Source organism: Tyto alba, unplaced genomic scaffold (genome assembly GCF_018691265.1).
Source record: "Tyto alba isolate M040663 unplaced genomic scaffold, T.alba_DEE_v4.0 Super-Scaffold_8, whole genome shotgun sequence".
NCBI classification, from domain to species: Eukaryota; Metazoa; Chordata; class Aves; order Strigiformes; family Tytonidae; genus Tyto; species Tyto alba.
In genome coordinates this window covers 22,722,548-22,738,899 of record NW_024881329.1, presented here as the reverse complement: position 1 = coordinate 22,738,899, position 16,352 = coordinate 22,722,548, and the positions used below count along the sequence as shown (strand labels likewise).

Below are 16,352 nucleotides of genomic sequence, written 5' to 3'. Positions count from 1 at the left end.
AGTGTCCTGTCTTTTTTCCTTAAAAGCAGCTTGAATCTCCAAACTATAAGTGCTCATGGGTAACTTCCAAAAGCTGAAATTCCTAATGATTTCCAACAGTATTTACCTTGCAGAGAAGGGTTCGAGGGACTCCATTATGTAAATTATGCTAATCTCCTTTAATGACACCAAGCAGATCCAAAAGCGTTTTGAAGGCAGAATAAATTCTTCTGAATTAATCATTCTAGTGTTCCCAGAAATTAACTTAGCTCAGAATATTTTAAGATGAAAGAAACTTGTGGTCAGATATGCATGCCACAAGATAAGGAAGTGAAGCAGTAATAAACACAAATACTGAGGAAAAAAAACATGTAATCAGTAGTGGCTCATAAATAACTTCATGCACAAAGAATGTCCCAAGTTGTTGGGCAACCTGGGACTCAGTATAAAAACCTGAGCAACTCAAGGCTCTTCCATCCATTTCTCTTACCTTCTTTGCCTTGGTGAATAAGGTAAGTCTGAACCCATTTATTCTCTCCTTATATGTTGACCTGTTACCTTGATGATTTTGTAGCTTTTCCTCACTAATGTTTGTAGTACATTCAGCTTTTTTTTCTCTGAGAGAAGAAGAGGTTTTCATATGAATGAGGGATGCTTTCTGTTGATAGTCAGTTATAAAAATCATTGAATGGGAAGTTTTCAGGTCCTACAGCTGAATGTAAAATATCTGTAGTGAATTCTTGGGTCTCTTCAGTGTAGTGTGTTGGTCAATGAAAAATTCAGCTATGGCCAGAAGATCAGAAGAACATGGGGAAATCAGCCAGTACTGGCACTCCTGGGTCACCAGATCTCCACATAGAAAGCAATTGTGAGTCTATGCCTGCCTTTGAAACTCAATTCATAGTTCTTCTGCAGGCAAGGAGTAACCTTTAACCAGTTGCTTCTCCAACTTCGAAACAACTGTGGGCAGATTTGCGCTGTACCTTCTGAGATCTGATGCTGCTTTTAATATTAACAGCAATACACAAAAATAGAAGTGTTCCTGAATTCAGCTGCCTGTCCATCCACTTCTTACTGAACAAATTTGAGTGCTTAAGCTTCCATTTTCCCCTTTCCAAAACTGGGAAAAGGGACCTCCAAGAGGGAACACAGATGAGAGGACACCACAGAAATGAAATGGGAAAAGTTATTTGCTGTATTAAGTAGGATGCTTGCCAACATTGGCTGCTTAACCAAAAAGGAGGCCTTGGATCAGGAATAACAAGCTGAGTCTTACCCATCCCAGCAGAGCACCTTCATCTGAAGGTTACAAAGGCTACAGAATCAACCTCCATTTCTCTAGGACACACAGACTTTTCCTGTGTGCAGCCATAGCTGTGAGGGGAAGTGTTGAAAGTGTCTTTTCCCAAGGGTAGTGTTATAACCATGTGGTTAGGGCACTCTGCAATGTGAACAAGGAGGTTTTCAGCACTAGCATGTACCCTGGTTCCTGGGTGAGTCAACTAACCATGGAGGCTTCAGGGTAAGTTACCAACTGAGGTACACCAGTGCTACCTTCCCTGTCAGTCTCCTTAAAGAAAATGCAAGCTCAACCCTGTTGTCAAAGTACTTCCTCTGGATCTGGTGAAAAATGTCATCTTTCTCCCCATGTATTCTCTTGGTAGTTTGTTATAAACTCCCCCTTTCAGAGAATTTCAGCTGTACAAATAAAGTTTTATTTAATTTTTTGTACTGTATTTCTTTTTTTTTTTTTTTGTGTTTCAGGTTTACCTCCACCTCACAGCTATGTCTTGCTACGACCTGTGTCCTCCCACCCCCTGTGGCCCAACCCCGCTTGCCAACAGCTGCAACGAGCCCTGTGTCAGGCAGTGCCAGGACTCGACAGTGGTGATCCAGCCCTCTCCCGTGGTGGTGACCCTGCCCGGCCCCATCCTCAGCTCCTTCCCCCAGAACACCGCTGTAGGATCTTCAGCATCCGCAGCCGTCGGGAGTGCTCTCAGTGCTGGAGGGGTCCCCATCTCCTCTGGCAGCTCCTTGGGATTTGGGAGCTTTGGCTATCCAGGTCTGGGCAGTGGATACAGCCGGCCCTACCGTCGCTACAACACCTACCGCAGTGGCTTCTATGGGCCGTGCTAAAGCGTGAGGAGCAAGCAGGAAGATGACCAGGAATGCTGAAGCACGACCTGATGCAGGACTGAGCTCATGGCCATGGTTTTCAGAAGTGATGTTAGACACCCACAACTCCACCTGAAGTTAATGGAGCTGTGGGAGTCTGTCATCTCTAAAATCAGGCCTTTGCTTGTCTTACTTTTGTTATGCTTTACTTTATATTTCTGATCAAATGTCTTGTTCTCTTATGCTTTTTTGTATTTGACAATGTCTAGGTAAAATATGTAATTATTAGAAATTGTTCTGCATGACTGAATTAGTACAGTCCACTTAATGAAGAAGGAAGATCTCATTTTGCTGAGTGTGTCACTGAGAGAGGGATGAGTGGGTACTGTCCTTAGTGGACCATGGAAACGTGTTCCTTACACTTTACATTGCTTCCTTCCATTCCTCAGCCTTATTAAATTTGTGCTGCATCAAACTTCGAGTCTGTCTGTACTTCTTTCTTCTCCCAGCCCCCTTTCCAGCTTGTCTGTGGTGAAACTGGTCCCTTTACAAGTCATTAGTTCCAGAAAAAACTGTGCAAATAACTTCATGACAGTTGCTAAAGGAGAATGGGTCAAATTTCAGTGGTGGAAAAAGTTTATCTTTGTCTTTACATGGTAAATCAAGCCTGTGAGGATTCCTCAAAGGCTACAAAGAGGTGATGTTCACCTGCAATAGGTGTCTCCCCTGTTGTCGCATAAGCATGAAATCTTGAAGTAAGGAAGCTGCTTCTGTTTATCCTTTAAAGATCTTTTAGTTATTGTACCATGGAGATGAAAAAAGGCCCCTTTGACTGTTTTAATATTGCTATTTTATGAGAAAATATTTGTTTTGAGATGGACATCTTTGAAGAGGGATTAGAATAGGTCAATAGGCTGATTTAAGAAGGGGAATTAGCTCCCCTTCAATGAGAAGTGGAATAGCCTAATTTCAGGGAAAAGCTCACCGAGGGGAATGCTGCTTCTTCTTATCCTTCCATAGGTGAATAGACAAGAGAATCTACATGGAAAAGGGGACAGGGAGATGAGGCAGGAAAATCTACAGGGGTATGAAGGAACAGTAGAAATTATTGGGATAAACCTTTTTTCTGAAGTGCTGCCTCCACTCATCTGTTCTCAGTTTACTGCACAAATAGGATATATGTGCTATTACCTGGGAGAAGGTTGTGGCTTTCTTTACCCTATCTGTGACATGTAGGAAGACCCCTTTAAATGAAGGGAGTGATGATGCTTTTCCTGAGCATATCTGAGCTTGATCAGGGCAGAGGTGGGGGGAGAGAGAGGCAGCAAGCTGGTGCAGCCCAGAGCTTTCTGATGGGTGCAGCACCCCTTGGCAGCTGAGATCAGGCCTTGGTGAGTCTCAGAGGGGAGGAAGGGAAGGCTATGTGATGTTTTTGCAATTGGCCTTTGAAATTTGCGGGCCTGGGAAGGATGTCTGGGAGAAAGAGATGAAAAGACTTTAAGTTCTAACTCTTTCTTAGTGTGTCCTTGTAAACTGACTCCTATCTGTTGTGTCTAGTAGATCTGAACTTTATTGGGCATTGCTTTGTTCTAGCTCGATCACCTGTGTTGTAACAAAGGCAGTGGTTAGAGACTGGGAGCTTTGGTCCCTAAAGGAAGAAGGTTTGAAAAGCTCTCTCTGAAGGCTCTGGATGATTCAATGTCCTGTCATCCTATATGACTCACAACCTGATATCTGTGAAATTTCTTGCTTGGAGTCTTTGTCTGTGTCTGTACAGACTGATGTTGAACTGTAATTAAAACCAGGGAAAAATGTTGACAAAGTTATGTTGACTATACTCATTAGTAGGGCTAAATTAAAGGAGGTACATCAGTTCCATGAAAGAATTAATAATTTTAAGGAGTAGGTTTTCTTAATAAACAACAGAAGGCTGGGAATGAGAAGTTAGCAGTTTGATATTATAATACAGCAGAAGGCTGGTCTGAATTAAATGTGTAATATATTTTTGCCATCTCAACTGGAGCTATTGCTTGATCAAAGAGGATGCATTCCAAAGAAGTCATCATTCATTTGCAGTTGTTGCAAAATAGCTTTCTCTTATGGAGGTCAACCTGTGTATCTAACACAGCAGAGAAGTGATGATTTCATAGTATTGATATGGCTGGAAAGTTATGGCTGGAAAGTTATGGCTGAGGATCTGCAGTGAAGGTGTCTTTAACATATTCAGGTGAACAAACAATGACATTTCTCATGACAAAGTATATTTTTCCTACTCTTGCAATCCCCTCCTGCAATTCTCTTTTAAGCTTTCTTCTAACCAACTGTACCAAATCTCTGCAGAGGTAGCCCCTGTGTATGTACACACTCCAGTTGGGGTCTTTCCTTCAAGTATTCAGAAACTGTAGCAGAAAGGTCTGGTATACATCTCGTGTCTTCAAAACAAAAAGCAAAAACAATCCTCAGGCATCATTTTCCCCCTTAATTCCTGTCCCAAACTGCTGTCTGTGGGTTAAAACTTATCATAGCCACAAGTATAGCACAGTCCCAAAGTAAAAGCTTTCTTTGTTTGGTTTTGTAATTAATCAGAAAGTGTTTTATTCACTGCTGCAGAATATGAGCTAGATTATCATGGTACAGAGAACATTTTATAGGCAAGACAAGTTCAGGAGTTGCCTTTCAAGTTGTTATTGTGTTTGCTTTGGAAATGTCATACCATGTTACACTGGGGTCTACATAATCATGCAGCATGTGAGCAATAATGCATAGTACTAGACAATGAAACAGCAGCATACAAAACACTGCATGATAGCGTACACATGCTCTGATCAAAAGAAATGTCTGTACCTTCTCTTTCTTGAATTATAAACTTGCATCTGTTAGTATCTATCACTGAATAGCTGAAACAAGTTGGTGCCATAGAAAAAAGAATAATGTGAGCTGTATTTGTGAGGTAAGTATTTGCTGCTGCTGTCAGTTAAAATATATTTCAATACCAGATTTTGTAAAGCTGAAACCAGAAATGTATTGCCTGCTGTGCATACAGGGATAAGGGATGAGGCAGGAAAGCTCTGACGAGCAAGAGCTTTTATAGCTTTCTCAGGCAGCCTGGAGGATCTGAGACATTCTTGCACATTTACTAACTAGTTCATGTGTAATTTATTAATTTATTTTTTGCATATGGCTGGGTTCCCACTAGTGAAATTGTTTTGTTTACTCTTTATGTTTATTGCCTGGACTTATCCTGGCATTGGATGAAAACCACAATCCATGGTGACTCTTTCATCTTTTTGGTTTGCATACACTGGCTCCATTATGCCGACTCCACCTTCCCAAAATGTGGATGAGTCAAAATTCGATTTGGTTAGGAAATTTGTCTGCTCTTTAGCATTTCGGTCACACTGGCCCATGGGATTACCACCTGCTGTCACATCAAGGGCTTCTAATTTAAGTCCTGAGTGTGCATTTTCATCCCTGATAAGTGACTGTGAGATTTAGGATCACTACTCTCTGTAATATTCCAAAGAACAATACCCCAAAGCTTTCAGATCCTGGGATGAGAAGATTGAGCCAGCCAGGCTAATTTGACATATGGCCACCTTCAGGAGAGGACTTGTGATTCTTCATCAGCATTGTACCTTTTGATGAGTTTGTTTTCAAAATGACATGCTTCTCTTATGGTCAATTTATAGTTATTGCGATAAAGGAATATGTTTTTTAACATTTTGATACACAGTAATATGTCTGTGTGCATGCATTGGTAAGAGCATTGAGGAAAGACTGGTAAATCTCAAGGGCTAGAAGAGCTTCAGTCAATAATGTCACTAATGGGGTTCATCAATTCGAGCAACTGATAAATGGAATGTAGGTTTTAATATGTGAATTTGTGCAAATACTTATTTGTATTTTAAGTAAAAAATGGAAGGACTCCAGCTGGTGACACCATATAATGTGAGGAAGTTTGTGAAATTCATTAGTAATCCTGGTCACAAGTTTTAAATGCTGATCACGTTCAGTGTTGCATACCTTCACATTTTCTGATAATGCACTATTTGCGTGTCTGAGCTGTTGAAGAAAATATGTTGTGAACATTGAAGAATTTTGTTCTTAAGAAGTGTACAGTCAGCATTTATTTCCCAGGAGATCTTCATGAAGATACTCACAGTTCAGAGAGAATTTGCATGTCTCTAGCTAAGTGATTTAAACATTAAGAAAGGAGAGATTAGAATACTGATCCCTGCCCTGAAGTCTGCTTATGCATTTTATGCAATTACTTTTTAATCTAGAAATTGTCTTTGAAAAAGAAATTGAATTGTTGTGCATTGCAATGTTCTTTAAGACCATGAAAATGAAGACAACATTATTTGCTTTCAAAAGAGGAAAAAAAGAACAAGAATATTATAAACTTCGGAAAGTAGCTACCATTAATTTGGAGTATAATTTTGTATAATAGTGCAAGACACAGTAAGGGAAACTAATAATTTAATGGCAAATGTAAAACTCTTTGGCGTCTTTAATGATCCCATAGCTAAGCTTGTGCAAGACTTTGAGTGTCAGTGTCTCTGACTAGCCTAAAATTCACATGCATCCTCAATCTGACCTGAATTGTTTTCCTGCAGTTTGATGTAAGAAGAAAGCTAGAACTGCAGACTCCTTAGATTAAGGACTTTGACAGTTCCCAAATTGAAGAGTTGTGTCTCAAATTCCTTCATGGAAGTGTAGTAGTTTAATATTAAATGAATAGATCAGACTGCTGATACTCTTTAATCCTGTCTCCTGAGTCAAGAAAGTAAAATAGTATGTTCTCTCAAATAATCTATTTCCTGATAAGTACCTTTGAGACTGGTAAAGTGTAATCAGCTCTGCTAAGTGCTTTCTGTAATAATTTTATTTTCTGAATTGGTGCAGCTGTCTGGTTGTTTGAGAGGAATTCAGCAAACCTACTGTTCAATTCAGTTAGAAATAGTAACTTCTGGCCTTTTCAGAGTGAGAAGTGTCAAAAATTTATGCTTTTCATGAAGACAGAAGGGGGATTTCACTGGGGAGTTCACATCGTCTTTCCTAATATATGTCTTAATCTCTGTCAAATGACGTAAATTGCATATATTGCCCTTAGGATGCAAAATAATTTCTTTAGTAACCCAGATGAATCAGTTAAGCTGACCAGGAATTAACTGGGCTCATAAGATTTTAAGTTAAAAGAAACCTCTATAGTGGAATGCATACATTATGGTGAGGAAATTAAATCAAGGTAATAAATACAAACAGTGGGGAAAAAATAAATCATCAGCTGGGAATATTTTGCATACAAGAAGTCTTTAGCAATTGGCTGGTAAATAGCTACACTCACAAAGTATGTCTCAGGTCCTCAGGCACTCTAGGACACAGTATAAAAGCCAGCACAGTGAGAGTTGCTGCCATCCACTTCTGCTTTATTCTCCTTGGTGAAAAGGGTAAGTCTGAATCTGCTTGCTATCTTTCAATGTCCTGAATTTTGTTGCCTTCTTCGTATTTTATTTTTACACTGTCTTGTCTACAGCAGTCTAAGCTTCATACTCTTTATCAGTGTGTGAAGGGGACTTGCAATTAGCTCTTTCTCTAAAAAAGGGTAGTTGTTCTTTGAAGGGTGACAATTGCTGGACACAGGACTTCAGACTAATTTTTTCATTTGTGTCACCGGATCATTCAGTTCCAAGATGTTTAAATTTCTGCATGTGAATTGCTCAGCAACTAGAAGTGGATGTGGAGAATCTGGACAGAGATTTTGGCTTTCTTGGATCTTTTCCTGTACATAAATAAATAAGTGGGCTCAAGTTTTCAAAACATGATGAACATTATCAAAAGTATATCATTTCTTGCACCAGGTACCATGAAAATAATCCTCTGCTCCTAAGAACTTTGGGACCAGAAATATTTGAACCATCTCCTAAAATGCTCTGAATACTTTGGCACTAGGTCTCCATTTCAGCACCTCAGTAACCTGTAACTGAAATATCAGTAGTAAAGCTTCTGCCTGTTCTATTTGCTTACTGAATGATTTTGGACACTGTCAACTGCTATTTCACCCCCCTTCAGAAAAAGACAAAGTTGCTTTCTCTGTAAGGCTGACGTAAGAGGAAATTAGCGCACAGAAAAAGGGATGATTAAATAAGTAGGCAGAATATTTGTTCTTTTGCTGTTTGAGACAAGCCCATCTGTGGGGAGGATAAATGCACCCTTCCAAAGGTGAGTGTCACATTATCATATTATGCTCAGCATCTTCTACTTGCCGAGGAATTTTTTTCTTCTTCCCTCTGTTGTGGGGGTGAAGTTTCTCCTAGCTGTATCATACAGAAGATCATAAGGCTTGTCCCACCTATCGCACTCCTGGAGGAGTGTTGTGGGAAATGAGCTATCAAAGAGCTCATCAACCAATGACCAGGTAGAGCTACTCCTTGAGCTGTCTTCTGTAGCATAAAAGAGTTTGGGTTTCACTGAACTCTCCTTTCAACCTAAGCCTAACACATTATTCCATTCTCCACACAATCTCTAGTTGGTTTCTTGCACTCTCCATTATCTTATTAGCTTAAGAACATGAGTATAATTACAACTCCTTTCTTGTATTTACTTCCTTCTCTGCGTTTCAGACTTAGTTCCATCTCGCAGTCATGTCTTGCTACGACCTGTGTCCTCCCACCACCTGTGGCCCAACCCCGCTTGCCAACAGCTGCAACGAGCCCTGTGTCAGGCAGTGCCAGGATTCCACATACGTGATCCAGCCCTCTCCCGTGGTGGTGACCCTGCCTGGACCCATCCTCAGCTCCTTCCCACAAAATACCACAGTGGGATCCTCAGCATCCGCAGCTGTAGGGGATGCTCTCAATGCTGGGGGGGTCCCTATCTCTTCTGGAAGCTCCTTGGGACTTGGGAGTCTTGGATATTCAGGTCTGGGTGGCCTTTATGGGAGGTCCTACCGTCGTTACAACCGGTGTGGGCCATGATAGAGCCTTGGGGAAGAACCACAAAAGAACAACTAGAAGCCTAAAAGCGTGATCCGGATGCAGGACTGAATTCATGACCATGGCCATATGCTTGCTGACCACCCTCAGCTTTTCCCTAAGCTAATGGGACTGCAGGAGCTTGGCATTTCTGATTTAATGCCTTTCTCTGTTATCAATGAGGTGAAAAATGTAACTTGTATTGTTGCATGTAGGAGCTGGGTGTCCAGCTGTAAAGCATTGCCTTCGAAATGGATGATTAGTTTTATCCATGTTCATCTCTACTGCTTTGTTACGCTGTACATTTTTTAAAATTCTACTTTTTGCTCATTAAATTTATGGTGCATCATAATATGTGTCTTGCAATGTTCTTCCTCTCTTTCTCTTTGGAGCCTTCTCTGGGGGAAATTTGCCTGTGCATAAATTGTCAGTACCAGACAGAACTTCGTTTAAATCACACCATACCAATTAATAAGGAGGTAATCATAGATAAATGTAAGCAATGAGTAATACCCTTTTTTTTGATAGGATGTATTTCCCCTTAGACTTCTTTACGTGCAATATGAAATAGTAATTCCTGGCTAACAATCCATGGCATGAAAGAGGATGGGAAAGCTAATGTTGTCTTACAGGCAATATATAATTTCATTGCTTGGTATTCCAATACCTTGAAGCTCAATAAAATCCCTGCAATCTCTGGTATTATTTTCATATTCACTTTTTAGATTTTGAAGAAGATTTTGCCATTAACAAAGAATGGCAGTAAATACCAGGAAGAAAATTTTTAAATCAAATTAAAGAAAATTTATGTATGATTCTTCCTTTGTTGCCTTGTTAGTTTAGGAATACTGCAATTATGTCTTAATTGGTTGCTAAATTATATGGTGATTGGGGGGCCTTTGGTGTGTCACCAGAAATCCTCACAGCAATAACAATTACCCTGCCTGTTCTGAACCTTGGGGAAGATAATGACTGTGAAATTGCTAAATAAACATTTATTAACACAATGTTGTTGATGCCTGAAGGATCCCAATTAAACTTTCATTCCACATTTTAAAGAGAGATTGAGCAGGACAGATTCTTTGATAACTTAACTAAGAACACCGGGGAGCTTTGCTCCAAGAGGAGACTAAAGGGCAAATGAAAACCAGAGAGGCTCTTGTGCAACACCACGGGGTTTTAAATGCGAAAGAGAAGCAGAGGCAGCCAGTTCCAGAAGAATGAAGGCAATACAAGGGGAAATGCGTGTTGGAGGTGTCCCACTCAGGTACCAGTGCCCTGCTCAGGACCCAGGGGCCAGCTGAGGTGATGGAGGGATGCAGGGGATGCCGAGGCCGAGCCACGAAGCCAGGGCACGTGGTGGCACAGGGTAGCAGGCTGCTGGGCATGCAAGGCCTCCTCCTGTCCCCTTGCCAGGGCAGCTGATGCGTGCTGCTGGTCCCCAGGGTTCTTGCTCCATGTCTTCATGCCGTGGTCCTTGTTTCAGGGCTGTTGCTGGTTCTGGGCACCATCCTGGGGGGTTTAGAAAGCCCCGCAGCTCCCGCGGTGGGACCTGCCCCACCTCCAGGTGCCAGGGAGGTAGTAGCCCGTGCCACAGGAGGAGAAGCCAGAGCTGTAGGATCTCCCACAATTGCCAAAGCCACTGGAGCCGCCTTGGCCCCCATAGCCCAGGGAGCCCCCGTAGCCCATGTCAGCTCCATAACCTAGGGCACGGCCATACGCGAGTGAGCCCCCAGAGCCTCCAGAGCCTCTCAAGCCCAGGGAGCCCCCGTAGCCCAGGGAGCCCCCGTAGCCCCCAGAACCAAAGGAGCTCCCATAGCCCCGGAAACCCCTATAACCAGAGGAGTCCCCCAAGCCCAGGGAGCTCCCATAGCCCCCCACACCAAAGGAGCCCCCAGAACTCTGCAACCTCCCATAGCCCAAGGAGCCCCCATAGCCCCCCAAGCCAAAGGAGCCCCCTGAGCCCTGGGAGCTTCGGGAACTGAAGGAACTCCCCAGCCAGGCTGGGCCTGATGATCCCACAACGCTCTCCTGAGGAAAAGAGCTGAGTATGGGGCCCGGGATTGTCACCACAGCCGGCGGGGGGAAGATCACTGCTCTGGAGTCAGGGCATTGCTGCACACACGGCTCATTGTAGCTCTCGGCAATCGGCTGAGGGCAGGTCACCTCGCGGGGTCTGCAGGACTCGCTGTAGCAGGACATCCTTCTTGTGATGGCTGCGAGTCTGCAATGCACGCCAGTAAGGAGCTTTAAGGTAAATGAACAAATACCAAAGCTTGTCTGGGAGGAGATGAACCAAGTTTGTTAAGCAATAACTCTGTTTCTGAAATATCAGAAGTTAACAGGGAAACATATAAATTTATCCATGTTAATAAATAAAACTCATTGTTGTATCAGCTCTCAACCTTTATCCTTTCTTTCATCTCTTCTTGATCACCTTTGTAAATACTTTGACGTGAAACAGAAATTCAGTACTGGATAATTTAGAAAGATCTGTCAGTAGTAGTTTGGATTAAGAAGAAAGGCTCTGACTATATGTATTAATTCAGACTTTGAGGTGTAAATCACCCCAGGTATTTCTATAGCTTGGAGATCTACTTCCTGTCCTCATGCAGTGACCCCTAATGCTGCATCTGGACAAAGACACATTTTCAGAAGGAGACAAAGCATATAAGTCTGTAAAAACACAAGCAGGGGTCATCTCGATGATAAGCAATGTTAAGGTCAATGCTAATAGTAGTAGGAAGAATGGGTGAAATCACACTTACCTTGTTCACTGTGGAGATTGAGACGGTGGAAGTGGATATGAGGACTGCGGGTGATACGAGCTTTTATATGCTTATTTAAGCCACCCTTTGTGCCTTTGGTCATAATTTGTTACAAAACAAATGCAATAGTGGGAGCTTTAATTTTGCCACCTCAGCACTGACCCTCCCAAATGTTAGTGTGGGTGTGATACAACTGCTGATGGCAATCAGTTATCTGTGACTGTCATTTTAGGGAATTTGGGCAATTTGCAGATGAAGGGTTGCCATATAATCATTGACTAAAAACCAGAACAAGAGTTGTGTGTCACATTAGTCCAATTTAAATGTTCAACGTAATACTTCCATTGTGTGGAGCCCTTTTTGGTGCCATATGCATGAATGAGGTCAAACATGAACTAGAAGTTTGGCTTTGAGAGGACATGAGTTCTCCTTACAGTTGGCCAGGGATCTATAAGTGTTGCTATACAGCAGAGCAAAGAGCTGTCATGATGCAGGCTTGATCCTGATGGGATATCGATATTGCTAATAGCAGCATGAAAGCAGTAAACCCTGGTGAAGTTTTTAGCTTGTGCTCTAAGCATTTCATTTTTCCTATAACTAACCCAGGCAGAGTGATCAGTGTCTGATGTACTGCATCTGTGAAATGATATAGGGGAATGATACAGTCCCATCATCACTAAAAATATTAACTACAACCTAAGTGGAGTTAGCATCGGTCCACTGAACCCTTTCCCAACATCCTTCACTCAAGTCTTCTGAGACAGTTCAGGTGACACTAGATTAACAAAGGAATTACTGAACCAGGTGACACCTCCAAAGAGGCAGAAAAGGCCTTATTGATATAGCCAGAACTGTTGACAGGATCTCTGTATAAAGCTAATACCAACCATTTCAAAATTTAATTTGAAATCTCTACTTCTATAAGCTCACTTAAAATACATTGAAAAACAACGCTGATTTTCTTTCCCCACTGCCAAAGTACTGACCACTTAAGAAAAAATGGGATATTAATAAAATAGTATTTAAAAAGATATATTTTAATGGGATAAGTCTATGGCATCATGCAGTTATTTGCAGATCTGTTGTTTTCTAATTTTATAATATTACAAAATATAGGCTATAAACTACCTCTAAATTGTAAGATAGGTGTGCCTTTGAAGTGTCATCAGGATTTGCTGATAATAATAAGAGGCACCTGGAAGATAATGACTTTAAGCTGCTTCACAAATACTCGTTAATACTTAGTGCTTGCAATTTCTGTTATTATCATATTAAATGAAGAAGGGCAGGATTTAGAAGCTCCCTTGTTATGAAACATCGTAATTTGAAAATATGTCAACCAATGTCACTCCTTTTGATTCCTTAACCAGACTGTGATTTATAACTACAATGCCTGCAATGATTTGATTTTCATTCATGATATCAAGTTCTTTATTATACTAAGTATTAATATGTTTGGGGAGATTAGGACATGTCTATGCTATGGACTATAGATAGTAGCTTCATCTCCATTTATGAACCAGTATTTTGCCCATATATCTGAAATGTCTATTGCCTTTATTCTGGTGGGGGTGGGGGGAAGAGTCCCATTACAAATTATCTGAATTTTTAGGCTTAACTGGATATCTGTCCATGTTCTGATAAATAAGGGGTCTCAAATTAATGTCCTAAAATCTCTACTCTTACACTCTCCAAATCACTTGCTCTCTCCTCTAACCTCTCTCATACATGAAGCTGTACCTAATGATACAGAGCACTTCGTTCATGCATATCTAAATTGATGCTCTTGCACAAGATTTGTGTGCTGATAGATGAGTGTTTATGTATATCAGTGGTACAACACATCAAATATGACTTTTTAGTGGGTGTTTGTAAAGTGTCTTATCATTCCTAGGAGGATCTGTAGTATCTCTGAATTGTCACTGCCTCAATGACATCCCAAAGACAGCAGTAAAAATGAGAATGCAATCCACTTTATAATTCATGAGTAATTAATGATATTTGATCCGCAAATACTGATGTTAAAAACCCCAAACCCCATGTTTCTAAATGAGATGTAGATATCTGAAATTCTCCCTCTTCCTATTAACTCTCTCCCTCTTTTTATCCAGTTTGCATGTATTTTCATAGTATTCACTTAAATGGCACTATTCTTAAAAGACAGATAAATTTAATTCATCCTTTTTCATCTACCCTAAGAATAGCAGATGTCCCAATATTGGTGCTGGCTATTAGACGTCTGAAAGATCTCTTCATTCACCACACCAATGCCCACAGGTTGGTATTGACATTGTATCACACCTGTTTTTGAAGGTGGGGAGTGGCAGTGCCAAGCAAGCAAAACTAAATCCCTCAGTGTTAACAGTGTTTTGTTATTATGTAGGGCCTGAGGCACCCAAGGGTGTTTCATATCTGTAAGCAGTTTGAGAAAGGTATAAAAGCTGTCTCCACTCCAAGCCTCTCTATCTGTGTCTCCTGGCCTATTCTCCTTGGTGAACAAGGTAAATCCAATTTGGCTCAATCTACAGCCTTCTCAAGCTTTTTTCTGTTGATGCTAAATTCTACATGATGCTATGGAATGGTGGGTTAGAGAACTCTGAGTGTCAGAAGGTGCTATCCTTAGAACAAAATGGGAAGTTTTACTATGCCACTTTTAATAATGATTTCCTAGGGATTTTAGTTCTACTCCAGGATCTACATGCATTATAAAATTTAAAAATACCAGAATGATCATAGTATCTACCACCTTGTGGTAGTATTTGCCCCATATGGGTAAATATTTCTGTTTGGAAGTTGACTGCTACTGGGGAAGCAATATGAATCTATAAAAAAAGCTGGTTTTATCTGAAACTTCTTTTCTTAACTTGCTCTGAATACATTATCAAACTTCAGACTGTTTCAGCTGGTCTCAATAAAATAGACTTATCATGCTACAAGCAAGAGCAGTAGGATCCACCAAGCAAGAGGGTGGGCTTCACCATAAATGACACTAGATGTCTGCATCTATGCATGACTTCTAGGGCATCTTGACAGCAAACAGAATCTAGTACGTGATTTATGTGACCAGCTATAGATATATTTTGCAAAGTAATAAACTCTTGGCTGTCACAATTTCCACTGACTTTGAGCAAGCAAAGGCATCTAGATTCAGGTGAAAATTTCTGCATACAAAACCTGCTTACTGGCGTGCATTGCAGACTTGCAGCCATCACAAGAAGGATGTCCTGCTACAGCGAGTCCTGCAGACCCCGCGAGGTGACCTGCCCTCAGCCGATTGCCGAGAGCTACAATGAGCCGTGTGTGCAGCAATGCCCTGACTCCAGAGCAGTGATCTTCCCCCCGCCGGCTGTGGTGACAATCCCGGGCCCCATACTCAGCTCTTTTCCTCAGGAGAGCGTTGTGGGATCATCAGGCCCAGCCTGGCTGGGGAGTTCCTTCAGTTCCCGAAGCTCCCAGGGCTCAGGGGGCTCCTTTGGCTTGGGGGGCTATGGGGGCTCCTTGGGCTATGGGAGGTTGCAGAGTTCTGGGGGCTCCTTTGGTGTGGGGGGCTATGGGAGCTCCCTGGGCTTGGGGGACTCCTCTGGTTATAGGGGTTTCCGGGGCTATGGGAGCTCCTTTGGTTCTGGGGGCTACGGGGGCTCCCTGGGCTACGGGGGCTCCCTGGGCTTGAGAGGCTCTGGAGGCTCTGGGGGCTCACTCGCGTATGGCCGTGCCCTAGGTTATGGAGCTGACATGGGCTACGGGGGCTCCCTGGGCTATGGGGGCCAAGGCGGCTCCAGTGGCTTTGGCAATTGTGGGAGATCCTACAGCTCTGGCTTCTCCTCCTGTGGCACGGGCTACTACCTCCCTGGCACCTGGAGGTGGGGCAGGTCCCACCGCGGGAGCTGCGGGGCTTTCTAAACCCCCCAGGATGGTGCCCAGAACCAGCAACAGCCCTGAAACAAGGACCACGGCATGAAGACATGGAGCAAGAACCCTGGGGACCAGCAGCACGCATCAGCTGCCCTGGCAAGGGGACAGGAGGAGGCTTTGCATGCCCAGCAGCCTGCTACCCTGTGCCACCACGTGCCCTGGCTTCGTGGCTCGGCCTCGGCATCCCCTGCATCCCTCCATCACCTCAGCTGGCCCCTGGGTCCTGAGCAGGGCACTGGTACCTGAGTGGGACACCTCCAACACGCGTTTCCCCTTGTATTGCCTTCATTCTTCTGGAACTGGCTGCTCTGCTTCTCTTTCACATTAAAACCCCGTGGTGTTGCACAAGAGCCTCTCTGGTTTTCATTTGTCCTTTAGTCTCCTCTTGGAGAAATATTCACTCTTTTGCAGGGAAGAAGAGCCTGTACTCTCTCAACAATGTAAGTGTCATGACAAAAAATGAACTTTGTTTCAGCCCCTCATGCAGTTCTTAAGTGTGTCTGGGTTTTTTTTGTTGTTGTTTTTTTTTTTTTTTCTTTTTTTGCAGGACTTCATTCAATACTCTGCAGAAGCCATTATTTTGAAACACATTTCATGCACAGAT

At 42.4% G+C, this 16,352-nt stretch overlaps 2 protein-coding genes across 3 annotated transcripts; one reads left to right on the top strand and one right to left on the bottom strand.

Annotated features, from left to right (window-relative positions):
- Positions 1–9,071: 9,071 nt before the first annotated feature.
- On the bottom strand, positions 9,072–11,874 carry LOC116959263 (claw keratin-like). Of its 2 annotated transcripts, none has more exons than XM_032983351.2 (2): positions 11,837–11,874; positions 9,072–11,292 (listed from the first exon to the last, which is right to left on the bottom strand). In XM_032983351.2, the coding sequence occupies exon 2, from the start codon at positions 11,268–11,270 to the stop codon at positions 10,590–10,592; it is 681 nt and encodes a 226-aa protein (XP_032839242.2). In that variant the 5' UTR covers positions 11,271–11,292; positions 11,837–11,874; the 3' UTR covers positions 9,072–10,589. The 2 variants fall into 2 exon arrangements, with proteins under 2 accessions (XP_032839242.2, XP_032839243.2); XM_032983352.2 differs by having other exon boundaries at positions 9,072–11,315; positions 11,837–11,855.
- A 2,391-nt stretch (positions 11,875–14,265) lies between these two features.
- LOC116959264 (claw keratin-like) lies at positions 14,266–16,093 on the top strand. The gene is made up of 2 exons (XM_032983353.2): positions 14,266–14,337; positions 15,034–16,093. The coding sequence occupies exon 2, from the start codon at positions 15,056–15,058 to the stop codon at positions 15,734–15,736; it is 681 nt and encodes a 226-aa protein (XP_032839244.2). The 5' UTR covers positions 14,266–14,337; positions 15,034–15,055; the 3' UTR covers positions 15,737–16,093.
- The last annotated feature ends 259 nt before the right edge of the window (positions 16,094–16,352 follow it).

Bases quoted from the DNA above. Each gene is read 5' to 3' on its own strand.
- LOC116959263 (XM_032983351.2), bottom strand. From the start codon at position 11,270: ATGTCCTGCTACAGCGAGTCCTGCAGACCCCGCGAGGTGACCTGCCCT.
- LOC116959264 (XM_032983353.2), top strand. From the start codon at position 15,056: ATGTCCTGCTACAGCGAGTCCTGCAGACCCCGCGAGGTGACCTGCCCT.